Source organism: Silurus meridionalis, chromosome 15 (genome assembly GCF_014805685.1).
Source record: "Silurus meridionalis isolate SWU-2019-XX chromosome 15, ASM1480568v1, whole genome shotgun sequence".
NCBI lineage: Eukaryota > Metazoa > Chordata > Actinopteri > Siluriformes > Siluridae > Silurus > Silurus meridionalis.
In genome coordinates, this window is record NC_060898.1 from 3,181,500 (window position 1) to 3,205,340 (window position 23,841).

General features: G+C 40.1%; 1 protein-coding gene across 4 annotated transcripts in view; it reads left to right on the forward strand.

Annotated features, from left to right (window-relative positions):
• The window catches only part of rxraa (retinoid X receptor, alpha a), a 104,749-nt gene that overhangs the window by 68,897 nt on the left and 12,011 nt on the right, over positions 1-23,841 (forward strand). For 2 of the 4 annotated variants that reach the window (XM_046867365.1, XM_046867367.1), the window contains 3 exons: positions 12,250-12,400; positions 12,508-12,687; positions 15,730-15,914. In XM_046867365.1, the coding sequence (XP_046723321.1) occupies positions 12,250-12,400; positions 12,508-12,687; positions 15,730-15,914 (516 nt within the window). The remainder of the gene's footprint in view (positions 1-12,249; positions 12,401-12,507; positions 12,688-15,729; positions 15,915-23,841) is intronic. The other 2 variants (XM_046867366.1, XM_046867368.1) reach the window with 1 other exon arrangement.

Below are 23,841 nucleotides of genomic sequence, written 5' to 3' on the forward strand. Positions count from 1 at the left end.
AATGACGTATCGTAAAATCAGTTTTTTTGCCAGATATTCTTCATAATAATAAAATATAATCTCACAAAGGCAATTTTCAGCATCGTTGCATCGCTGATGTAATGATGAGAATCTTCCATCTGGAGAGCATTGTGATGTTTTTGGTCTGGATTTTTTCAAAGGCTGATGGTGGTTGCGTCAAGTCCAATGTTGCGTCAGTGTTCTCCTTTTATATGAAACTAGTCGCAAATGAAATGCTCAACTTGCCACTGCCTTGTAGTCCGTTTTTTTTTTTTCTGTTTTGTTTAGTTTAGTATTTTTTACAATTCCTTTGGGTTTGATTACCATCTATGACTCCCTCTTTAGTTCAGTCCTTCATTAATCATTAGCCCGGGTTTAAGATTTGACTGCAAGGCTTTGGTGCTGGGCCATAACCCCACACGTGGCGCTCACTTACAAAGACTAAGAGAACAGAACAGAAACAAACAGGCGTCGGCTGTAGTTCTTGACAGCCTCGACTTAGCCGTGTCAGTCCAAAAAATGTAATAATAAACTACAAACATGCTAGAGGTCATGCTGGGTCAGTGTGACATAATGTCTCTGAATGTTCTAGAAGCTTTGAAATGATTTTTTACATATGGAACATGAAAAATTTCAGGTTAGTATTTGGTTATTTCTCTCATTTCTTTTTAACCAGTTGCTCCAAAATGGATCTAGTAAGGAAAATCAATCAATCATGATTGATGGTGTGATGATGAGACCTGACAAGCAAAGATGAAATAATGAATTCTGATTATTTTCCAGTAACAGCATGTAGTCTCTGCTGTTAAAATGATTGATCAATCACCTTTCAACCAATCAAATAGGAGGATTCAGAGCAAGTTGTCATATCAGAGAAACTGGAAATACTAGAACACAGAGCAGACTTTAGCCTTGGCTGAGACGTAGTTGTAATGAAGAAAACATGTCGGTTATTTCAAGTGATTTTAGGGGTTTGTGGGAACTGGGGAAACGATAGAGCAAGCAAAAAGTCATCTCGAGTGTTTTTGCTCCAGAAATCTGGCCGTTCACCATGTCTTTGTCGGATGAAATAGTTCCACGTGGCCTGCTGCGCAGGGTCCGGAGCAGACAGCAATACGTCTTCGCAGTCCTGAGGGCTCTTGCCTGAGAGAGCGAATCCCTTTCTCAGTGTGCAGTTGCAAAAACAATAACTTACCTGCTATAAAATACACATTTTTCTCAAGGGGAGCGAAAACGTTTCAAACGATACGAACGCAAACATCGCGTGCGCCACAGAGAGCCTTTTCAGCGCAATTCTGTCTAATGTACACTAGGAAATATGCTTGCCGTCTGCCAAGAGGGACGGAGCTTACAAGGGACGGAGCTCATATCTTGGGAACTGCACGGCAGGACAGAGTGAGGAGTTGTCCATGCATTTATCTCTCGATCAGTCCGGACCATTTGGCGTCCATATCTGTTAGCACCACAGCAAATCTACAGGCCGACTTGCTCCTTTTATTTCCCCTCAGCGTTCCTCCGCTCCAGGGGGATCCCCAGCCCGGCTCAAGCTTCTATATCATCCCTGGGTATTCCTGAGCCAAAGCTGCTGATTGGATATCAGTCGTTTTTTGTAGCGTAGGTTATTTGTATGGGTTATAATTAGGAACGCTACTGGCAGGGGGACATTTCAAAGAGACCGCTTGGCTATATGTCGATGAAGGAATGGCCAGAATGTTAACTAGGGCTTTAACAATGAGTTCGCTCTTTTGTTTGTAATTATTGGATACTAATGTGATTTGAAGTTTAGCTTGTGTGCCTAATTGCTTTCCGTACAGCCATAGGAATACTTCTAATCTCTTTCATTCTCGTTTTTTTGAAGCATAACCTTGAAAATATCCTGTGTTTAAGCGCTGGATAAGCGCCATCCCCTCCAAATTTTTTTCCAACGCACACAATCGCAGTCGTGGTCAATTACAGTTTCTCGTCCTTGATTAAAGAAATATACCCACACTTCAGCCCGATGATCAGTTTTCCCCACGAATGAACGATGAATGCATAGGTTATATAATGTGTAAAGTCTTGCTGTAATTCGGCCAGTTGCTATGATACTTGGGCAGGATTGGATTCTGTTTAGTCGTGTCCTCGAACCAGTTTTAGTGTTGATTCTGAGCTTCTACTGCAGTGATTACACAGAATAAACCAGAACACTTTCCACGAATTAGGATACATTGGAAAATAATCAGTAATCAGCGGGTGGTGTGATGCATTGATTAGTGAAATGCTTTATTCCATTTATAACTCGGTCTGACAACTGTATTAAAATATGCAATATTTTATCTTGGTTCTATTTTTCCAGTTTTGTGGATCATCCACAAAAGAACTACCACTTGCTCACCATCTTTTCCTTCTTAAGCAACTGCAAAGCCGTCCTTTTTTCCTGCAGCCATGTAGAATCCTTCTCCTGTGTTCGGAACGCCGTTCTTGTCAAGTCAAGTCAAGTCAAGTTTATTTGTATAGCGCTTTTCACAACAGACATTGTCTCAAAGCAGCTTTACACAAATCACGATCAGATTGTGCATTTATTTATTTATTTTTACCAAATTAAAATGTAATATATAAAATGGCAGAGTATTTAGTATTGAAATTTACATTTTCCATTACCATATGTGCAAAGTTCGGTGCAAAAGGGAAATTAAAATTTGATTATATCATTTACAATTTGCCATTTCCAAAAAAGTAGTTTAAATATGTAAATTACATGCAAATTTTGACACTTTATAAGCTGCAAAATTTAAATGTATTACTCAAATTGATTTGATATGTGTAACATGGCAGAACACAAATGGTAGCAAAATGATCATTCAAATGTTTCTGTATATAACTATGTCTGTGACAAATACACTATATTTCCAAAAGTATTGGGTAACTGAACTTTCCTGCTATATGTGGTTCTTTTCCAAAATGTTACCACAAAGCTGGAGGTACTCAATTGTACAGGACGTCTTTAGATGCGCTATAGTGAAATTTAGCATTCATTTGAACTTGGAAACCTGAACCTGTTCTAACATGGCGATGCCCCGGTACAAAAAGTGAGCTTTGGAGAGGAAGATCTTAAGTGGCCTGCTATAGAGCTCTGATCTCATCCCTACCGAACACCTTTGTGATGAATTGGAACGCTGACTTCACCCCAGGTCTCCTCTCCTACATCAGTACCTGCCTTTCAAAACACCCTCATGGCTGATAAACACAATTATCCACAGAATAGGCACACTCCAAAATCTAGAGGAACATCTTCCCGGAAGAGTGGAGGGAATTATAAGAGCAAACTGGGACTAAATGTGGAATGCAATGCTCAAAAATCACACCATACTTATGACCAGGTGTCCCAATACTTTTGGAAATATGGTGTAAAAAAATCTTGAATTCTTATATTAACGATTCTCTGTTTTTTGGTTAAATACCACTTAAAAAATTTAGTGCAATCGAAGAAGTCGTCTAAGCTCGCTGTTAAAAATAAATGTATTAAAACGAATGCATTAATCGAAACCTGTGATTTGATTATCAGATCTTCTGACCAATCAGATTTGAGCAAATTTGACCAACAGATGATTGGTCAAAAGAGGGTTTTTGTGCGGCTGATTTATTTTTTTTTAATCTTAATTGGAACGAAGCCTCAGATGAGAACGATTCTCGGAGTGAGCACCGAAGCACCAAGCCAGCTTTATCTATGTGCCAGGAATTAATCCTTGTTTTGATGGAAGACGTGTAAAAACAGACATACGATCCTCCTGCTGATACACCAATTCGCTTGTGCGAGTATTTGTTTCTTTTTTTAATAAAACTGCCTGTTAATTAACGAGAAGCTGAAGTGATTTAACTTCTGTTTTCTTTGAAACATCTGATCGAGATCAAGCCTTTAATCCTTTTAAGGCAATTTTTTTGAAAGAGAAGGAAAAAGAAAGTCTTCCATAACCAAACAGAACAGTGGCTTAAACATCAGCCTGTGGCTTTTTCTTTCCTCTCACTGAGACGCATCAGACTCACAGTGTCACAAGCTAAGCTCCACAATCACGAGTCGGAGCGCAGGAACGGAGCAGAGCGCTGATGGCAGTCTCTCGATGGAACTACAGCGAATCAGTGCAGGACGTTATCTTCGGGTAGGATCTTTTATTGCAGAACCATTGGCGCCTGTATTCTCTAACCTTTATTTTGCGATCACAAGAATATGAAGAATGAGCTTGCAGAATTTTCTTTGTTTAATTGGAGGACTATTTACGGAAATCAAAAACTGTCCATATAAGTTTTTTGGTTTGCAACAAATATAAGATGACTGCGTCTTTCATGCTTTATTTTGTCCTAATCAGATTTTCAACGGCTCATATGGTGGTCATGGAATTACTTTTTGGCTTCTGGAAGGTGCTGTATGTGATAAATCTGTCTATAAACATATATATAGTTTTATCATGACGAATGATTTTGGTAGAAATTTCTCTGGTATGACCAGGATGAAATACTCCAACTATCACTTGTGTGGTGACTGTAGCTTCACCAAATCAATGACACCACCACCATGTATTATTGATGAATTATCGATTACTTTTACATCACAGCACATTCTGAAATGTGTTATAGTCAAGTTACAAGAATTTTGTATATTTTTGTTATTTGCTGTTGATATGTCAGTTCTAGGCATTTTAAATTTCCTCATATAATTGAATGTATATGTATTTATCCCTGATGAGAAAGCCTGGGGCGGCTGTGGCAAAGAAAATCCCCCTTAGATGGTGTGTGGAACAAACCTTCAGAGAACCCGTCCTTATTGGGGTGACACCAAGAGTGTGTTCGTAATTTATCACACACTGGAGAGTAAGAAATATCCTGAGCGCCGGAGTGTGTGATTGTGAGAAATGTCCTTTTCTCAAGTCTTATATTTTCACTTGGATTTTGTGGAACCAGGAGCTCCTGAGCAACGTCTGTGATCATTCTAGATTTAACTCATGCCCGGGCCTTTAAATCTTTAAGTTTTCAAAGTCCAGGGTCTGAAATCTTAAATTTTATATACTGTGTATTTGTGCAGCCACTGTTCGAATTCCAGAAACGTCCCGTGAGTTGAAGTAATTGAGAGTGAAGGGTGGACATGCTGAGCTCCTGGACCACCTCTCAGTGTGGTTTTCCAGAATTCCTTTCACAATCTCATCGATGGGGTCACTCTCAGGCTGAGTTATGCGTGCCAACAGTCGAAGGTCAGAGCTCAAGTGGGGTTATCACGCCCTGGGGGTTACACGCTGACCTTTGAGGTGTATGTGCTGGAGGCTTTACTCTCCTGCAGCGCTCAGCGGCAAAGTTCTGGGCACTCATTAATTTCGTCGTCTCCGAGCCTTCGTAATTAGTCATCACTCACAGACTCATCGTTCCTCTTCAGATGAGTGTGTGAGAGGAGCTCCGGAGTATCAGCTGGAAGATGGGAGTGTGTTTAGGACTGTTGGATGCAGGATATATAGGAGCCTTTGAAGTGTCCTTTTGAGGGAAGTCTGTTCTCCGGATCAGTAAGACAGGATAAGCTCCGTTAAAGCCCCTAGCTCAGAATCTTCAGTGCTTAGAGGTCTCAAGATTGCTGTATGGCTGCAGCATCCAGACGTTTCATCTACGTGTCCTGATTCTCACGAAAAACCCATCTTTTTGTGTTTTTTTCCCATCTCTCTGCGTTTTAAATGCCAGGTGAGAATATGAAGCACGGCGATACAGAGCAAACTCGCTCTCGGGTTGTGGAGGGACTGCGGCTCGGGTTGCGGCTCTGCGTCGAAAAGTGCTGAGAACTGGTGGAGATTTTCAGCGAGTTATCAGCAGCGCGAGAGGCGCAGTGCTGTGTGAATATCAATGACTGGATCACACACTCCAGTACTCCAACTTTACTCCTAGAACTTTCTGAAAACGCTGGACCGCTTTTCTTTCTTTACTTTCTTCCAATTTTCTTTTCTTTCGTTTGCATTCTCTTTTCTTTCATTTTGTTCTGTCTTTTTGTTCGTTTTTGTCCACATGCTGGCTTCTGTTCATTTTATTGCTTTATAGCATGTTATACTATATGGACAAAAGTATTGGGAAAACTGACTTTTCCAGCCATATGTGGTTCTTCCCCAAACCGTATAAGAACTCCTCCAGATTGTCCCACTCCTGGCACATCTTCCCAGAAGAAAGGGAATTTGATGTTCAAAAAGCAGACAATTTGTAGTCAGGTGTCCACAAACCTTTGGCCACAAAGTGTTTCTTTCTTTCTTTCTGCAGAACTATCTGTATGTGTCTATTCTCTTATTTTATGTCTATTTGTTTTTCCCTTATTTATTTTAAGGCAATGCGTTGCCTTGACAGCGTTCACATCACTTTCACATTTTTAACTCTGGCCATATTTATCATAAGCAAACCTACACGATTCTCGATCTTTTTCTCACGTTGTCTCTTAAAGGTTTGACTTTTGAGAGAAACAAGAGAAACTCTGAGCATGTCCTATCACCAGAAGAACATTCTGGGTCTTAAAAAAAAAAACTTTCGCTGATGTTTCTGCAGCGAGGTCATGCTTCATACTCATTTTGTCATTACTAAGCAAGTTGCAGAGTGACCCCTCACCCGTGACCCCTGGAAGGCTGGACAAGTATCTAATGAAGACATTGCCATGTGGGGGAGTTTCAGTAGTGTAATATAGTGTCCTACTCTTCTAGACATCTCCTGACTGTTTTTGCAGTTTTTCCAAAGTGTGATTGTGTGTGTTTGTGGAGAGGGGCATTTTGGTGACAGTCTACCCCCAGAAACAGGGTGCATGTTCATGTATGGGGGCAAATTAATCTATTTACAGTAACAGAAGTGAGCTCCTTTAATCCTGCTGCCCCACCACTGAGACTCCAAGCCCAAGCAGATAGAGTTGCACTGAAAATAGGCTGAACAGAGGCCGAGTCCAGATTTTGAATTGACCGCAGAGAGGAAGTCTGCATGGAAGCGGTGCAGTTAGAAGAAGGTGTGTAAAAGCTTGCGTGATGTCCACCGAGTGTGTGTGTGTGTGTGTGTGTGTGTGTGTGTGTGTGTGTGTGTGTGTACAAGTTTAACAGAGCCCATTTTACAAGACATAACCTCATCATAACTGGAAAGTGCTTTCTTCCATTGACAAGCCTTGTGATTTATAACGTCTCTCTCTTCCAACGTGTCTTCTAATGTCTTTCTTTCAGCTAGCATAGCCTGGACTAGCCTCCGTTTCTTTACTTAAGGTTAATAGCTGCTCCTAAAGCGATAAATCAAATTTAGCCCATGTCTGGTTACAAGCCGGAGTGTCCGTGTGGAGGAGAGCTACACAGACGGAGATGGCTTTAATGCAGCCTTCAGAGAGTCTGTGGGTCTGAAAGCTTATGTACTGTATAGATGTTTGTATAAGGGTAGTACTCTTGTGCAGGTGTGCGGACAGACCGCATACAGGCATCAATGTCGCTATTCTTCAGTCATGTCTGTGTGTGTGTGTGGGTCTGGGATCTCTGCAGCACCTGTTTAGTCTTGTGAAACGCGAAAAGCCGCTCTGTATCGGTGTTAAAAGATGGAGTGTGAATGTTGTGAAAATATAATTATGCAGTATTGAGGTCTGGGTGTTGCAAAAAAAAAGGTTTTGGCACCTTCCTTATATCGAATGCACAAAATGGGAAAATTTACGAGAAAATTTTGATTTGATTCGATTGATATACATTTTTTGAGAAATATAATAATTTTTTTTTAGGCCACTCCAAAATACATACAAGATATTTCATAGATTTCTTAAATTAATATTTTTTTTTTTTACACGGTGGGGTGGGAAAAAGTATCTGTGTTTGTACGAGTGTATTTAGTCTTTGAGTGTGTATGTTATGTACACGGGCATGTAGCATTGAGGTCTTGGTGTGGCACTAACAATTTTCTAGCACCCTGAAATATATATATATATATATATATATATATATATATATATATATATATATATATATATATATAGAGAGAGAGAGAGAGAGAGAGAGAGAGAGAGAGAGAGAGAGAGAGAGAGACAGACAGACAGACAGACAGACAGACAGACAGACAGACAGACGTCACTTTATTGTCATTACATAGTACAGGTACACAGCAACGAAATGCAGTTTAGCAAAAAAAAGTTAAAATAGTAGCAGTTGTGCAAATTGACAAGTGCTGATAAATATGCAAGTATATGTACAGCATATACATATATATATTTATGTAAACATATGTAAACATATGCATATTTTTACAATTTACATATTATTTCTTCTCCATGGTAAGGTAATGCATTACATTTTGGATCTGAAGGCTGTAAATTCAAATCTCAGCCCCACCGTGATGCCACTTCTGGCCCCTGAACAAGGCCCTTAACCCCATAGCTGCTCAGTTGTATGAATGAGGGGGAAAAATGTAATGGATAAGGCGGTCTGCCGAATGCCATAAATGTAGTGCGTCATTTCTGAATAACAGCACGGGATGTTCTGGTTGTATGATGAACCATTAGTTAATATTAATTCACATATTGTAATGAATTGTTGTTTCTATGGTAACAGGGATTGTACAGCAGACACTCAGTTTTATAGACACTTGTTGAAGGATCTTGCTCCACTCCTCCACTCCTCCATACAAAGCTTTTTATATTCTCAAGCTTTTCTTCAGTTCAGACCTTGAGAGACCGAGATGATTATAGCAAACCGTCTCATGGACATTTCCGTACTGATTCGAGTCGATGTCTGTGGTTGTTTTCTTGCAGATTTACAGCCAAGTCTGTTTGGCAATGTAGGTTTTGGACTGAAATATCCTGGTACTTTGTCGTCATCATTCTTCACAAGATGCCCTAAAGCACTAGCTATAAAAGAGTTCGCAAAGCATCAGCGAGAAACCTACTGTGTACCACAATGTTTATGAGGACTATATATGCAATCTTGTGTGCAGACGCTTTTTCATTTTTCATTTTTTGTGCTGGAAAGGTTACATTTTTGGTCTCATCCCCCCCCAAAAAAAAGTCACGATTCGAATAGCAAACTCGCCGAGTGACGCTCGAAAGTTCGCAACTCGACCGTGCAAAATTATTGCAAATGCGGAATATGTGTGTTTAGTTTGAAACATGACGACCTTAGGAATCATATAAACAATTTTTCTTGCTGTATCTATGCTTTATTAATGCAAAAACTGTCATCTGTCTTTTGTCAGTGTTTGTAGTTCTTTCTGTTTTTTCCATAATAATTATTGTTGTTATAATGTCTTGGATACAATAAAAAATTTATTACAGATGGATATTCAGTCATATCTTTTTAACATTGTCTATATGCGTAGGTCTATTTGAGCCATTGTATTGTGTATTAATGTAGGTTTATTTTAAACAGTCAGTTTTGTTCATTAGAATAATAACGGGTACCAATAATTAATCATGAAGTCGCCAAAAACAAATACACCAAGCAGACCTGAATGGATGAAGATGAAAACTAAACTTAATTGCAATACGATCTAAAACTGTAAATACACACTATTCACATGCATTTATATATGTATACTTCTATATTTTGTGCAATTTTTGATCCTAAATTGCTCAGCAGTGGAACGTCTACCAACTCTGGCATTTGCTCTGTTTCGGATTCTGCAATAAACGTCTTTACATCGGTTTAGATTCTTGTTGTGAGCTCTATGAGTTCTTGTTTGTGGACATGCTGTCTTTTCTTGATGGCGTGTCTCCTCTGTGAGTGTCCTCCAGGCCATCTGACACTACGCAGCCGTCTCGACCGCTCACATCAACGCGCAAGTCGAGCGTTAACTGAGAATTGACAGTGATCTTTTCTTTCCAAATGGGGTCCTGACCCGGGCCTCGCCTCTCTCGCTGTTAGCATTTTCACAGCTTGGGCTCTGCTGGATAAATAATGTATTCATAATCACAAACATTGCTCTCAGAGGGTGCTCTCAAAGTGACAGGGAACACGTTTTGACCAGTCAGGATACAAGTTAGAAATCAAGTGAGAAAAAATAAAGAGGCAGGACGAAGTGTGTGGGTGACAAAGGTCTGTCGTGTAAGGCCAGGAGCCAAGAGAGCAGCAGCAGAAAATGCTACTCAAATGTGTGAGGTGGTGTATGTGGAAGAGGACTGATAGCACTTTACAATGAGTGTGTTTTTTTTACTGTGGTGATGCCTAAGCAGTGGTTCAATTAATATGTAATTCATATTGAAATTCTTTCAATTAAATTATAAAAAAAAAACTTTAACACTGAATATAATCAATCGAATCTACACAGAGAGCAAGCTAGCTAGGAAAGATGCTAGTTAGGAAAGATGCTAGCTAGGAAATTGTGTTGGTAAGAGCATTGTTATGTTTACAGTGTATCTCACGTGAGATTCCGGATTCCTGTCAATACAAGCACATATAGCTAACACTTTCTCTTCATGAATAACTGCAAACATGTTTTTCAAGCAGAAAAGCTGATGAATAAAGTTCTTTCAGTAATGCGACAAGTTAGATTTATATCTTCTCGTGAATTATCGGTTCCCATCAAACAAAGCGATCTGCACACAGATTGTAACGCTTAGACTGATCACTCCATCACAAGGATCTTTCCTGACACTCTCTCTCTTTCTCTTTTCCTTGCTTTATTTCTCTTTGTGAATATGAAAGCCAGATGAGTCAACTGGTTCAGACCAGTCAGTCAAAGCACTGGAGCATCTCACACATTTTTTTCACACATATCAGAGCTCAGTGTTTTTATATCTCTTGTAATGCATCGCATACCAGTGTCAATTTTTGTTTGAAGGTATAATGTAAAAAAAAAAATAAACAAAGAAAAACACAACGCAAGAGATGCATTATTAATGCACCGTGAGCGCTGTACATGTTCGGGTGGTGATGATCAGTGCATAGAAAATGATGAATTGCTGTTGATTGTAGCTCAGACCTCCCTCACGCGCTCTTATAAATCCACGCGGAACACCGTAGGCCCCATTGCAGGATATTCATGTATGAACAAATCTCCCTCTGTGTCTGGATGAGTTCACCCCAGCACATTTTTGGCACGGGTGTATTTTCGCAAGAAAAAAAAAAAAACACACAAGAAACACAAGCCTGTCTTTATTCCACTGTCCTGTTCAGTATTTTATTGCAGCTATCCTAGCATAGAATATTTGCACTGGCAGTGTTGAATGATAATAAATGAGGCTCAGGACACATCCTGCAAGGACTGCTTCTCTAGAAATAGAGAGAGAGCGAAAGCGAGAAAAAAGATAGAGAGAGGATGGGAATGAAGAAGATGAATAGAGAAGGCATGTGAGCCTGAAAGCATGGGTCTGTCCCAAACGGATTAGCTTTAATCACATGAGAAACTCTGTGTGTCTTTCAAAACTCAAAGACCAAGATTTACAGGCTGCATTGTTTCACTGCAGTAAAACCGAAACCGGGTTTATTTAAACTCAGAATAGTCACAATGTCCAGGTTTCTAATACATTGTAAATAGCATTTGACTTCACAATGACATCATACACACAGGCATAACATTATGACCACCTGCCTAATATGGTGTTGGTCTTCTTTTGCTGCTGAAACAGTCGTGACCCATCGAGCATCAACAGCATGAACTTCTTCAGCAGTTTGAGCTAAAGGAGCTCGTCTGTTGGATCAGCCTTCGCTCCCCACGTGCATCAATGAGCCTCGGCCGCCCCACGACCCTGTCGCCGGTTCACCACTGTTCCTTCCTTGGACCACTTTTGATCCATACTGACCACTGCAGACTGGAAACATGCTTTGGAGATGCTCTGACCCAGTCGTCTAGCCAGCACAATTTGGCCCCTCAAATCCTTACACTTGCCCATTTTTTCTTCTTCTAACACGTCAACTTTGAGGAAGAAATGTTCAGTTGCTGCCTAATAAATCCCACCCACTAACAGGTGCCATGATGAAGCGACAAAACCTGTTGTAACCTCATCATGGCTTCAATTATACAGCTAACCGAGCTGGATACAGCAGAACCGAACCCTGTAACAGGATTTTCCTTTTAAGTAAAGTAGGGCTCTTGATGAACCCTTGTTTTTAGAGTATAAATATTGTGATTATTGATTACTGAAAAAGTTTATAATATTAAATCGGGTTTGTAAGTATCGGGGAGCTTCTGGCTCCCTTTAACAAATTAGGGTTAAAACCTTTCTTCCGTTTGTCCTTAACCCCTTTAAAAAAAAAACTTTAACTGTGTATCTAAACAGGTTTGTGTTTGTTTGTTTGTCTATATATTTTACAGTTGAACTCGCCGATGAACTCCGTGAGCAGCTCCGAGGACATCAAGCCTCCGGTGGGCATTAACGGCATGATGAAGTTGCCAGCGCAGTCCTCGGGGAACCCTCTGTCTCTCACCAAACACATCTGTGCCATTTGCGGGGATCGCTCCTCTGGTATGCACATGTTATTACACTTGCTAAGTAGTAATAGCTACAGGATTTTGTAGATTTGAGCCCCCCGTGTGTTCGGTCCAGTCTTGATGGATATGCTGTGTCCTCAGGTAAACACTACGGCGTCTACAGCTGTGAGGGCTGCAAGGGGTTCTTTAAGCGAACCGTACGGAAAGACCTGACCTACACCTGCAGAGACAACAAGGACTGCGTGATCGACAAACGGCAGCGAAACCGCTGCCAATACTGCCGCTATCAGAAATGCCTGGCTATGGGCATGAAGAGAGAAGGTACAGCAGATTACAGAGAGGACAGAAGCAAAGCACTGGTCTCTTTCTATCCTCTTGTACAGAGCTTTTCCGTAGTCTACTGTAGTAGCGTGTAAAAAGTTCTTGTGGTTGCTGATTTGTATAGTGAGATATTTTGGGTAGTGAGTGCCGTTCAAATGCTAGCTGTTCAAACGCTGTCTGGCAGTGATTAAACATTCAATGCCCTTGGACTTTGACGAGATCAGACTCTTAATTAGTGCGTCGATAGACACTCGGCCTTCTAATTCAGCAACTGTGATATGTGAGCAAGACTATACAGGCTGTTTGTGTTACTGTGATAAGCATCCATAGTGGACTCTGAAGGTTGCCGGGGGCGATCGAAACGACACACGAAGCAGGTGTGTGAAGCAGGTTGCAATGAGATACAATTCACCTCTATTACTACGCAGTGCGATCCAATTTCAGTTCAATCCAACACAATGCGATTTAATGCAATTTGATGCAATGGTAGAGAAAGATTTGATGCTATGCAATTCAATGTGAGACAGATAGTTCACTTTTATTCGCACAGGCATCAAACCCCATAATTTTCTCAATGAAGATGCAACTCTACCTCTGCCATGTTAATCTGTATTCTAGTTGACTCTCAGGACATGCCTTGGTCTCCGTAGTGTTGTGATACTTCATGTTTACTTAAGAGCATCGGTGCTGGGAGAACGCGCTCTAGAAACAGTTTACTGAGGAGAAATTAATCTACATATAAAATATTGGTCATATATTATTGGTCACTTTCTAAATAATAAAAGTATAGATACAAATGCCATCCCAAATCTGGATATTTGGCGCTCTATATAGATCCATATCTAGATCTGCCCATTGTATTCACCCCCTTCTAAATATTCCTCCTGTATCAGTGTCTGAAATTAGCCACATGGATGTAGTAGTGGAACGAATTTTAGGAAAAAGTTACTAAGAAAGTTGCTCATGTTAATCAATGCATTTTGGTGGAGGAACAGCTTTGTTATTGTTTGTGGTCATACTCAGTTAAGGGATAGAAATATGTACACGTGAGCTTAAGTTCATTCTAATGTGATATTGCAGATCACAGACTCCCTCTCTTTGACACTGAAACACTTGGCAAGGGACATTTAAAAAAAATTACAAAGTGGTCCTGTTAAACTGAGGGATGGGATATAAAACGGAAATAAAGGGGTCAAAATGGACTGGAGCAATGGGACATTGTGTAATAGGATGAGATCTCAGGATCATCCTTCTGCTAATGAACACTCTCCAGATAAAGCATGAACCAGCCTTTATTCTCTCGCCTTTCCAAAATCAGATCCCAAAGCATGAGAGGAGACAACCCGGGAGCAAACGTGTTTACCCCTTTGTGAGAGGACATTAGCACTTTTAGTATGTTAGTCACACTCTTTCCCAAGAGGACGAGATGGAAGAGTTGGGTTTACTTCCAAAAGCTTTACTTGTTCCTTTTTGGTAATGCCTCTTGACAGGAAAGTATCATGTTCTAATCCAAAGAGATCTTCTCCGGTTCAGACAATGAAGCTAATATATCATAGCTTTATTTAAACAAGTACCCCGCCGACAAAATAGATTGGTTTAGATTGTTTTTCCCGGTGATGGATTTCTTTAACTGGTCTTCTAGTGTGGACATCTAGAAAAACCTATTCTATAAATTTTAGAGCACGCTGATTTTTCTAGTAGAGGATAAGGGTATGTGAGGCGCCTAGGTGCGTCCAGCTTTAGAATTCCTTGAACGTGACTGACAGGTCAGATCAGTAACGTATCGATTACACAGATAGCTGAAAGCTCGCAGTTGTTGCTAATGAAATACTTAAACCTGCTGCACGTTAGCACCCACTTAGTACCCACTGTGTACCAAATAGACCACTCGGGCAATACACTTTCGAAATGCATATGCACAGTGGGCCCTCTGTGACCCGGTTGCACCACTTCTCCCATTTGGTTTTTCTCGACCAGCCCATAAGCCCAAGCCGCTGCAGCCCGAGGCAGAGGACGAGCAGGCCTGTGCCAACCCGAAAAGGGCTAAGCGAAACTGCAGGAAAACAGGATTAAATGAATTTATGCTCTCCTCCTTCTCCGAAGGAAATAAAGTTAACGTGATTTCGGCCGCCTCACCTCTCGCTGACTCCACGAGAAGTATTCTACCCTTGGGCTGACCTCCAAAAGCAGACAGCAGTTTCTGTAAAGTGGGGCCCCCTTATTTCCCCTGCCCCGAGGGCCCCTTTAAGAAGCCACTACTTCAGCGGCAAGGAAATAGCACGGGATGAAAGAAAACCTCGAATGTGTGTGGCATGTGTGGGTTTTCACATATGTGCTGAATGGAGGCCATATCAGAAAAAAGGGTATTTTGGATGAACGGAGTACATATGCAGATAAAGAATAACAGAAAGACGTTCCGGGAACCGTTTGAGGTCTGATGTGCGGTTAGTTCTGCCTTGGCCACAGTTAGACCGAGAGTCTGCTCAACACTCTAACCACTTTCTTTTACTCTACTCGAGCTCATGAAACACCCGATCCATTCAACTAAACACTGAATCTAAACTGAGTCCAACACTGTTCCTGATTCTGTCAGTCTGTTCCTGACTCATCTATGGAAGTGTGAATCGGAAGCTAAGGACCACAATGGCTTCCTATGGCTGGTGAAGCAAAGCCAGGGGGTCTGTGATTTGCTGAAGTTATTGCCAACATCTACAAATTAGCCATTTTATCCTTGCTATGGCAATATGGGAGATACCTGAGAACTTAAAAACAAACAGAAATAAAATTCTAAAAGGTGCAGAACCTGAAAGAAACATTTTTTCCTAATGGTGAATACTTCAGATAGTTTTGTAGAGCAGTAGAAATCCTCTTGCATGTTCAAGTTATTAATGATGTTAAATTACTGTAACTTATTTATATAGTGATAGTGTCAAAAAAATGTGCCACAAGACTTTGCAGAATTTTACATTATACCGCAAGCGCTTTTGTATTTTTTTGGATACTAATATTAAAAGTATAATCAGCAATATTGAATGGACCCAGTTTTTTTGCATACAGCCGTTCAGGAGGAGCGACAGCGAGCCAAGGATCGGAATGAGAATGAGGTGGAGTCGAGCAGCAGCGCCAATGAGGACATGCCTGTGGAGAAGATCCTAGAGGCCGAACTGGCTGTTGAGCCCAAGACCGAGACATACATCGAGACCAACCTGGGCGTGCCGTCCAATTCGGTGAGTAAGCAAGTTTTAGATTTATGGTCTTTTGGCAGATTCCCTTATTTGTACTTAGTTGTTAGTCTCATTTATACAACTGCTTCCTCAAGGCCCTCACCTGCCTAAGAGCCCCAAAGTGGCATCCTATATACAATCCTCATCTAAGGCCACCCTAAAGTTGGCTAAAAGTGATTAAAGCCTTATAATTTTAAAGGAATTTATTAAAGTATTATTTTAAGATAGACATGCTTTAGTGACTGGCAAGTTTTTTTTTACATAATATATGCAGGAAAATAAACTTTCTTTCGGCTTCTCCCATTAGGGGTCGCCACAGCGGATCATCCGTATTTATGATCCACATGTTCAATTTGGCACATGTTTTTACGCTGGATGCTTCTAACGCAACCCTCCCCATTTATCCGGGCTTGGGACCGGCACTAAGAGAGCACTGGCTTGTGAAACCCTAATGGCTGGGTTCGGTTCCCTGACCGGGAATCGAACCCGGGCCACGGCGGTGCTGAATCCTAACCACTAGACCAACAGGGAATAATATATGCAGGAAAATAAAAAAGTCTAAATGCTTAAAGGGTTTTTTTATTTGCATGTTTAGAGGATCTGGATTTTATTTCTTAACGAGGATAAACATGTTCTCTTTTTTGTTGTCTGATGCCGTTACGAAATACTATGATGGCGTGTTGTGGCACGTAAAAATAAATGAAAATAGAAATCGAACAAATTATGAGATTTAAGTATTAATACGAGAATAAAGACGTAATATTTTTATTTTAAAGGGTCGATTTATTTGATCTTCATCCTCATTGAGCAACATCTCTTCGAATTGAGGCTGCAATAATTGTTTTTTAGTGTTTTCCAAGATTTCAATAGGAGACGGTTTCAAAAACGGATTAGTTGTGGTCGTGAATCACGGGGTTTTTTGGAGGTTCTGAGCGAAACTATCTTTATCCCACAGACGACAAATAGGGATAGTGAGCAGGCCAGATGTTTTAGCGTCCAGCATGAGGTTTTTTAAGGCGCCACTTGCCTAAAAAAAACACTCGGATATGGTGGATCTCGTCTTCCCGTCTATTGGTTTAGATCAATCGATAAAGTGCTGGTTATGGCTTTAACTTTTTTGTCTGCTTGAGGAATTGAGTTTATCCTGTTGATTTGTATGTCATACTTGATAGTGTGGTCGAAGTGTTCTCAAGTAACTGCAGTGTAAATCACCGATCTGGCATCATACACCTGTCGCTAGAATTTATTGTTCGTTTGTTTGTGTAGATCGAGTAATACTGGATATCTGCATTGCCTCCAGAGGAACTTGTTACCTGAGCTGTACAGGGAGCCGATTAGCTTCTGTTTGATTCGTTCCTCAATTTCCGAACAGCTGCCGCGTGACGTTAAAAAGAGCCGCACACTGGACTTATGTGGCTGCGTGAGGATTAATGTATTAACGTGTACATATATCTTAAATTCTCCATTCTGAAAGGTCGGATCGAGTTGGTTCGTTTTCAATAACAGCAAATGTGACAGTGGTGCCAATTACATTATACAGACAAACGTTTGTGGACACCAGAAGAATTGCATGCACTTTTTGATCATCCCATTCCACATTTAGTCTCCATTTGCTGTAATAACAACCCCCCAACTCTTTCGGGAAGATGTACTGATGTAGGTGAGGTAAAGAGGCCTGAGGTGTTGTTTTAATTTATCCCAAAGGTATTCAGTGGGGTTGAGCTCTATAGGAGGCCACTCAAGATCTTCTACACCAACCCAGGTAAATATTCATGGAGCTGGCTTTGTGCACAGGGGCATTGCCATGCTGGAAAAGGTTTGGGTGTCTCTCAGAGTTCAAGTGAACACGAACAGTTTGGGGAAGAACCACATGTGGTTGGAGAAGCAGGTGTTCTATTACATTTTTAGTACATTTTTAAATTTTTGTCCAAATCACCAGTTTATATTGAGGCATTTCTAAAAAAAAGTGTTATTGTTTCTATAGTAACAAATAATGTCTGTTAATATTTATGTTGAAACATTAGAAAATGTTAGTCAAATGATTGTTATTTTTCTGTTGTTTTTTTTTTATTCTGGGGATATTCTTTGGATCATGTTTTTGGATATTTATTTTTTCTGCCACTGGTAGGCTTTTTTATTTTCCGGTTTCTCAGGCACAAGAAAAAGCTGAATTATCTTTGGCTTCCAGGGAACAAAAACTTTCTTTTTTTTAGACATTTAAACAAAAATGATGTAACTACAAATGTTTGAAAATTCAACGTATGCCAGTGTGCAAATGTGTAAAATAAAAACACCTGGAAACGTGCTGTTTGGGAAAATAATCAACATTTAGCTGGTAACTTTGCTTCAGGAACAGGCCACATCACAACATCCTTTTGTTGATTATAAATCCACAACAGCACATCCTGAGGCGTTTTATTTCTTAACGATGACAAAAAAGACTTGGATGTGGGAGGTTCATTAGAGCCGTTGTCTAGACACCATGAGCCACCATGTTGAAGATCTTTGGCTCAAAATCGATCGTGATGTGTTTTGAGTTATAGAGAAACGTCTCTTTGCCTTTTTTCCACACAGATATACACACACAAAAAAACTCTATACTGGAAATATTTTTTAGGAGACAAGGCAGACAGCTGAGCTTAGTGAAAAAGGCATGTGTGAGAGAGAGAGAGAGAGTCTGGGAGCTTCTTTTGGGATTGTCCTGAAAGTGAAGGCAGTGGTTATGCGAGTAAATGGGGTTTATTTTCGGAGTATGAGAATGCATGTGCAGTAGCGGGTGACATTGGGGAGATAGAGGGAGGAGAAGTGCCCCTGGGGAAGCTGACAGTAGAAAGCACTCCATCACAGTCTCGTTGCTGTAGACAGTCTCTCACTAGAAATAGAGCTTCGATACCGAGGCATATTTGGCTCCCTTACGCAACAGATTTGTTTATCTCTGCTAGGGATGATGGCTTGTGAAATCGGAAAAATGTAAGATAAACAATGAAGCGCGACAGAGCTCATGTGAGCTGGGACGTCTGTTCCCATGTGGTAACCATGCGCATGACAGGTAGCGTCAAATGAAACGCTCACTCGTTTTCTTTTCCCCCGATCCCTCGCTTGTTTGGTTTCGTCCTGCTTTGTGCACTCTTTTAGAAGCCGATGTCCCATGCACTAATTAATCACAAGGCTTCGTCCACCTAACTGCTGGAGTGTGGGCCGAGCTGAATGAACTGGGTTTAGCTCATGTTGACCTAGATTAGGCATTAAACAGGCCTTAGTAACATGCCTCCATTTGGGCAAGGACGGGGCTTCGGTGTGTTCTCTTCTTCCAAGGGTAGTTTGATCAGGCCCCTTGTGCCATAGCTAAGGCTGATGCGATTCACATCTTGATGCATAGCCAACGATACATATGGTGCAGATAGTTTACTTTTATTTCTTTGGTTCAGACAGACAGCAAAGCATCAATTTACTTAAGTGCCTTCTGATTTTTAAGATTCGATAAAAACAGACGTTATTTTTCTGTCATGTCTCCATGAAGATACAGCTCTACCTCTGCCATGTTAATCTCAGGACACGCCTCGGTTTCGACAGTGTTGCGATGCGTCATATTCACGTAGCAGCAGCAGTGTTACGAGAACACGCTCGAGAAACAGTTTAGTGAAAAGAAATCGATCAACAGATGAAATATTGGTCACAAATGATTAGTCACTTTCTAAATAATAAAAGTATAGCACATCTACTATTTTTTTTATATAAAAATAAAAATACAACTAATATGCACCAATATTATTTAGTATTTAGCATTTAATAAAGGTGCCTTAACATCTAAAAGAGAAAACATTGTCTTTACCGGGTACTTTACCTTTGAGAAGAGTGAATGCTGGCATGATGGAGACGTCACCCGAATCACTATCACTTATTTTTCTGTTTTTCTCTCACTATAAATTGAAGACGGTTGAGAGGCGTGGGAGGCGGTACGGAAGGACCATCGTCCTTTCGAATTTTAGCTTGCGAGATTCGGATGATTCGTATTCTAAATTTTTATGCGTAAAACTATACGAAGTTTTTACGAATTTCGATTCGTATTCTGAATTATACGTATCTGGGGGCATTCGTATTCAGAGGTAACACTGTACATGCAATTGACATGGCAATTGTACGCGATACTTACATCCCACTTTAATGGATAAACATTTTAAAATTATGTTTTAATATATATATTTTTTTTATTATATTTAATTGATCATTTTTCTAGTATGTTTCTGCCTCCTCAGATATTTGTGTTTAAAAAAAGATTTTTTTAGCAATGCCAAAATGTGTGATTTCAATTGCTAACTGTTATTAATTCCATGTGCTGAATACTGCCCAAATTCAGATAAATACACACTGCTTGTTCAGTGTCATCAAACCCCTCGAGTGCTACTTTGGCTGAATTCCCATGCACATCTAACACACAATGCCCCAACCTTCTCATCTGCTTATCCACACTCTTTTTCTTCCCGTCGTCACACAGCTGTAATTGGGTTCTAAGCAGACTATGAAACATTAACATGTACTGCGCTGTGCTCTCCTCTCTTTCATGAAAATTTCATAAAAACGATATGCAAGCGAGGCAGTTCTATAAGATGCAGGCTTCGTGGATCGGCCATGAATAATGCACACAAAACAGTTTCGATTCGTCGAGGGAGAAAATCAGTTATTTGGTCACAATCATGAGGTGACTGCTCGAATCTTTTTAGCTTGTGAGCAGCTTTTGCCAGATTCTCATAAACTAATCATGTGGTCAGCTGCATCGTAGCCGCTCTTGGACTGCGGTAAAACGACTATCGGCTATTTTCACTTCACCCTTAACCTCGATCTGCTCACAAGCTAAAATGAGAACACTGAGGCTTTGTGGATGAAAGGGGTGGGACCATATACCAAAATGATATATCGTGAAAAAGAAATTTACACAGAAGTAAATATATACTGTGACCCACTGTGCTACAAACATCATTTCCATGTAGTATCAATTAAAATGCGTAAAAAGTGAAAAGAATCTACTTGTTGTTTTTTCTAAATCATCTAAATTTGCACAGGTTCACACTTCTCAAATTTGGTAAGAAAATCTTTGCTTTATTCCTGGTTGAGAGAGTTACTGTATGCACAAAAGTATTGGGACGCCTAACTTTTCCAGCCATATGTGTTTTTTTGATAGCCTTATACCATTTTCTCTTCACTTGAACTAGGAGACCCAAAAAATGTTCCAGCATGATAAAACCTCCTGCCAGATGCATGAAGATATGCTTTGTATGGATTACAGTGGAGGTTCTACAGAATGACCTCCTGTACTGTTCTGACCTCAAGAATTGACTACACTAATAGGTCTACTATGAATAATATAAATATAAATAATAAGTCTGCTCCAAGCAATAAGCAAATCCAAGATAATTAACAACAATACAGAGGCAAAAGTATTGGGGCAACTGACTTTTCCAGCCAAATGTGGCTTTTCCCCAAACAAAGAAAAAGACACACAATCGTACAAGACCTTTGGATGTGGTAGCGTTTCATTGGAAACTCAAACCTGTTTCAGCAGTACAATGTCTCTGTGCACAAACCGTAGATTACATGGGTTAGAGTAGAAGATCTTGAGTGGCCTCCTACAGAGCTTTGTTGTTTGGGATGAATTGCAACGCTTTCTGCACCTCAGGACTCCTCACTTAACCCTATCCGTTGTGAATGAGCACACATCTCCACAAGCAAAATCTAGAGGAACATCTTCTCAGAAGAGCAAAGGTTATTATAACAGCAAATATTGACCAGACTTTTTGTCCATATAGTGTATATATTGCGTTTCCTGTACCAGACAAAAAGGACTTTCTTTTTTCGAAACTTGCTCTAATATTATTCAATTAATATAAATACGAATCTATTTTAGGTTTAGAAAGACTTATTACAGATTTTAACAATTTCGTGTTAAAATGTAAACTGTAATTGATACAGAGTGGAAGTGCAGATACTCATGTTTTAAAATTCTCTGGTAAAAGCTGAAGTTCTGACTACACTTTTTCTCTCAAGTTAAAGTATCTTTAAGGGTTTGGGCTCTGACATGTACTTAAGTAAAAAGTACTCATTATTACTACCTGTTTTAGTGTCACGCTGGTAACTGAACCTCACATCATATTAATATATTACTTAAATGAATTTCTATTTTTGTTACCTAATGAATGTATCCAGGCTGAACATCCACCATATAGAACACGAGCAGAGAAAAGATGATGATGATCAGGTGATCAGGAATGTCTGTTCTCAGTCATGTTTACATCACTGACTCCCTCTGTCTCATCCACGTTAACCCCAGACTTCTTGTTGCCTTCTGTGTCGCTCGTTGTTAGCTTAGTAAACTAGCCTACATCTGTGGTGTGTGAGAGCCAGGAACTGATACACCAGTGGAAGATTGAAAAAGCTGCGCAATGATAAGAAATAAGTTGATTGGCTGAAAAAGTTGCGCAGTGAGAAGAAGAAATATCGATCATGTCACTAAATAGATTAAAATTAAAGTAACAGTCTGGTTTAAAAATGTAAGAAGTAGAAATTGCAGATATTTGTGTAAAAAATGTAGAGTGCAAGTAAAAAGATCCAAAAAATAAATAGTGAATTACTGATACCAGAAAATGTAAATAGTAAAACCATTTTGTACATTGGAGACAAACAATTCAGGCCAGTGTGTTGTCTTTAAAAATGCCCATCTGCTATGTGAGAGAAAGTGAGAGAAACAGGGTCAGGGTAAACACTGCTCACAGAGCCATGCATCATTCATAAGCATGGCCATGTTTAACTGCAACTGTGGAATCTCTCTTCTTCATGGAGCTTCTCTTCTGCTACTGCTCTTCTATTCGTTTTATAAAAAAATACGGGTGAAAAATAAAAACTTGACCAGAGGTGTGTGTAACCTTGACCTGATGATCTGCTGTGTTTCTTCGTTCAGGAGTTTGTGAAGAAATTGTCTGACAGTTAGGAATCTTTGGTATCTTATGGTTGATGTGCAGCCTTCAAAACTATTTTTTATGAAGGGTTTGAAGATGAAATCATGAGGAGAATATCGACATGAGCTTTGGCCTAAAGCCCGTCTGCAGGCTTGAGTGCTAAAAGAGATCCAGAGCATCCGTCTGTTTATAGAGGTTTTTCGACAGTTTTGCAGAACTTGAAGGCTTACGATATGTGCATTATTCGCAAAGTTTATTTATTTTGCGGCAAGTCTGACCAGCTATTTGTGACGAGTGATAGATGAGCGTATATTAAAACTGGGTTTACTGCAAATAGCCATGCAGATTTTAAATTACTTGCTGAACTGAGACGGTCTGCCTTGAGTGGGCTTTTTCTATTGTTTTTACAGAGCTGAAACATCTGAGTTGAACAGTTTTGTTGAAGCTTTGAAGCTGTTTATAGAGGTTTTTCTACAGTTTTAGGTGATTTGGCGTTTTGTGGAACTTGGGACTGATGTGTTGAGAAAAAATCTTCCGATGTGATCTTACGATACGTGCACTGCTTGCAGTGAGAAGGATTTGCGGCTATTTATTTCAAATAAGAATTCTCGAATAAAGTTGAGGACACGGCACAATAAAGTTGAATGCAAAAGGTAGTTCAGTTGATAAGTCAAGTTTAATTCTATAGCGTTTTTTTTACAGAATTTAACAGTTAAGGTGAACGGTGTGTATTTATCCCTGATGATCAGCCATGGTGACTATAGCAAAGAAAAACTCCCTTAGATGTTATGAGGAAGAAACCTTGAAAGGAACCAGACTCAAAAGAGGAACCCATCCTCATTTGGGTGACATCAAGAGTGTGATAATGGTCTTTAAACAATACAGAACACTGGGGAGAGAGAACTAAGATGAGCACTGGAGTGTAAGATTACGAGTAAGAGGATAAGAGGTCCGAGTTCTGATCAGATGGTCATGGGTTC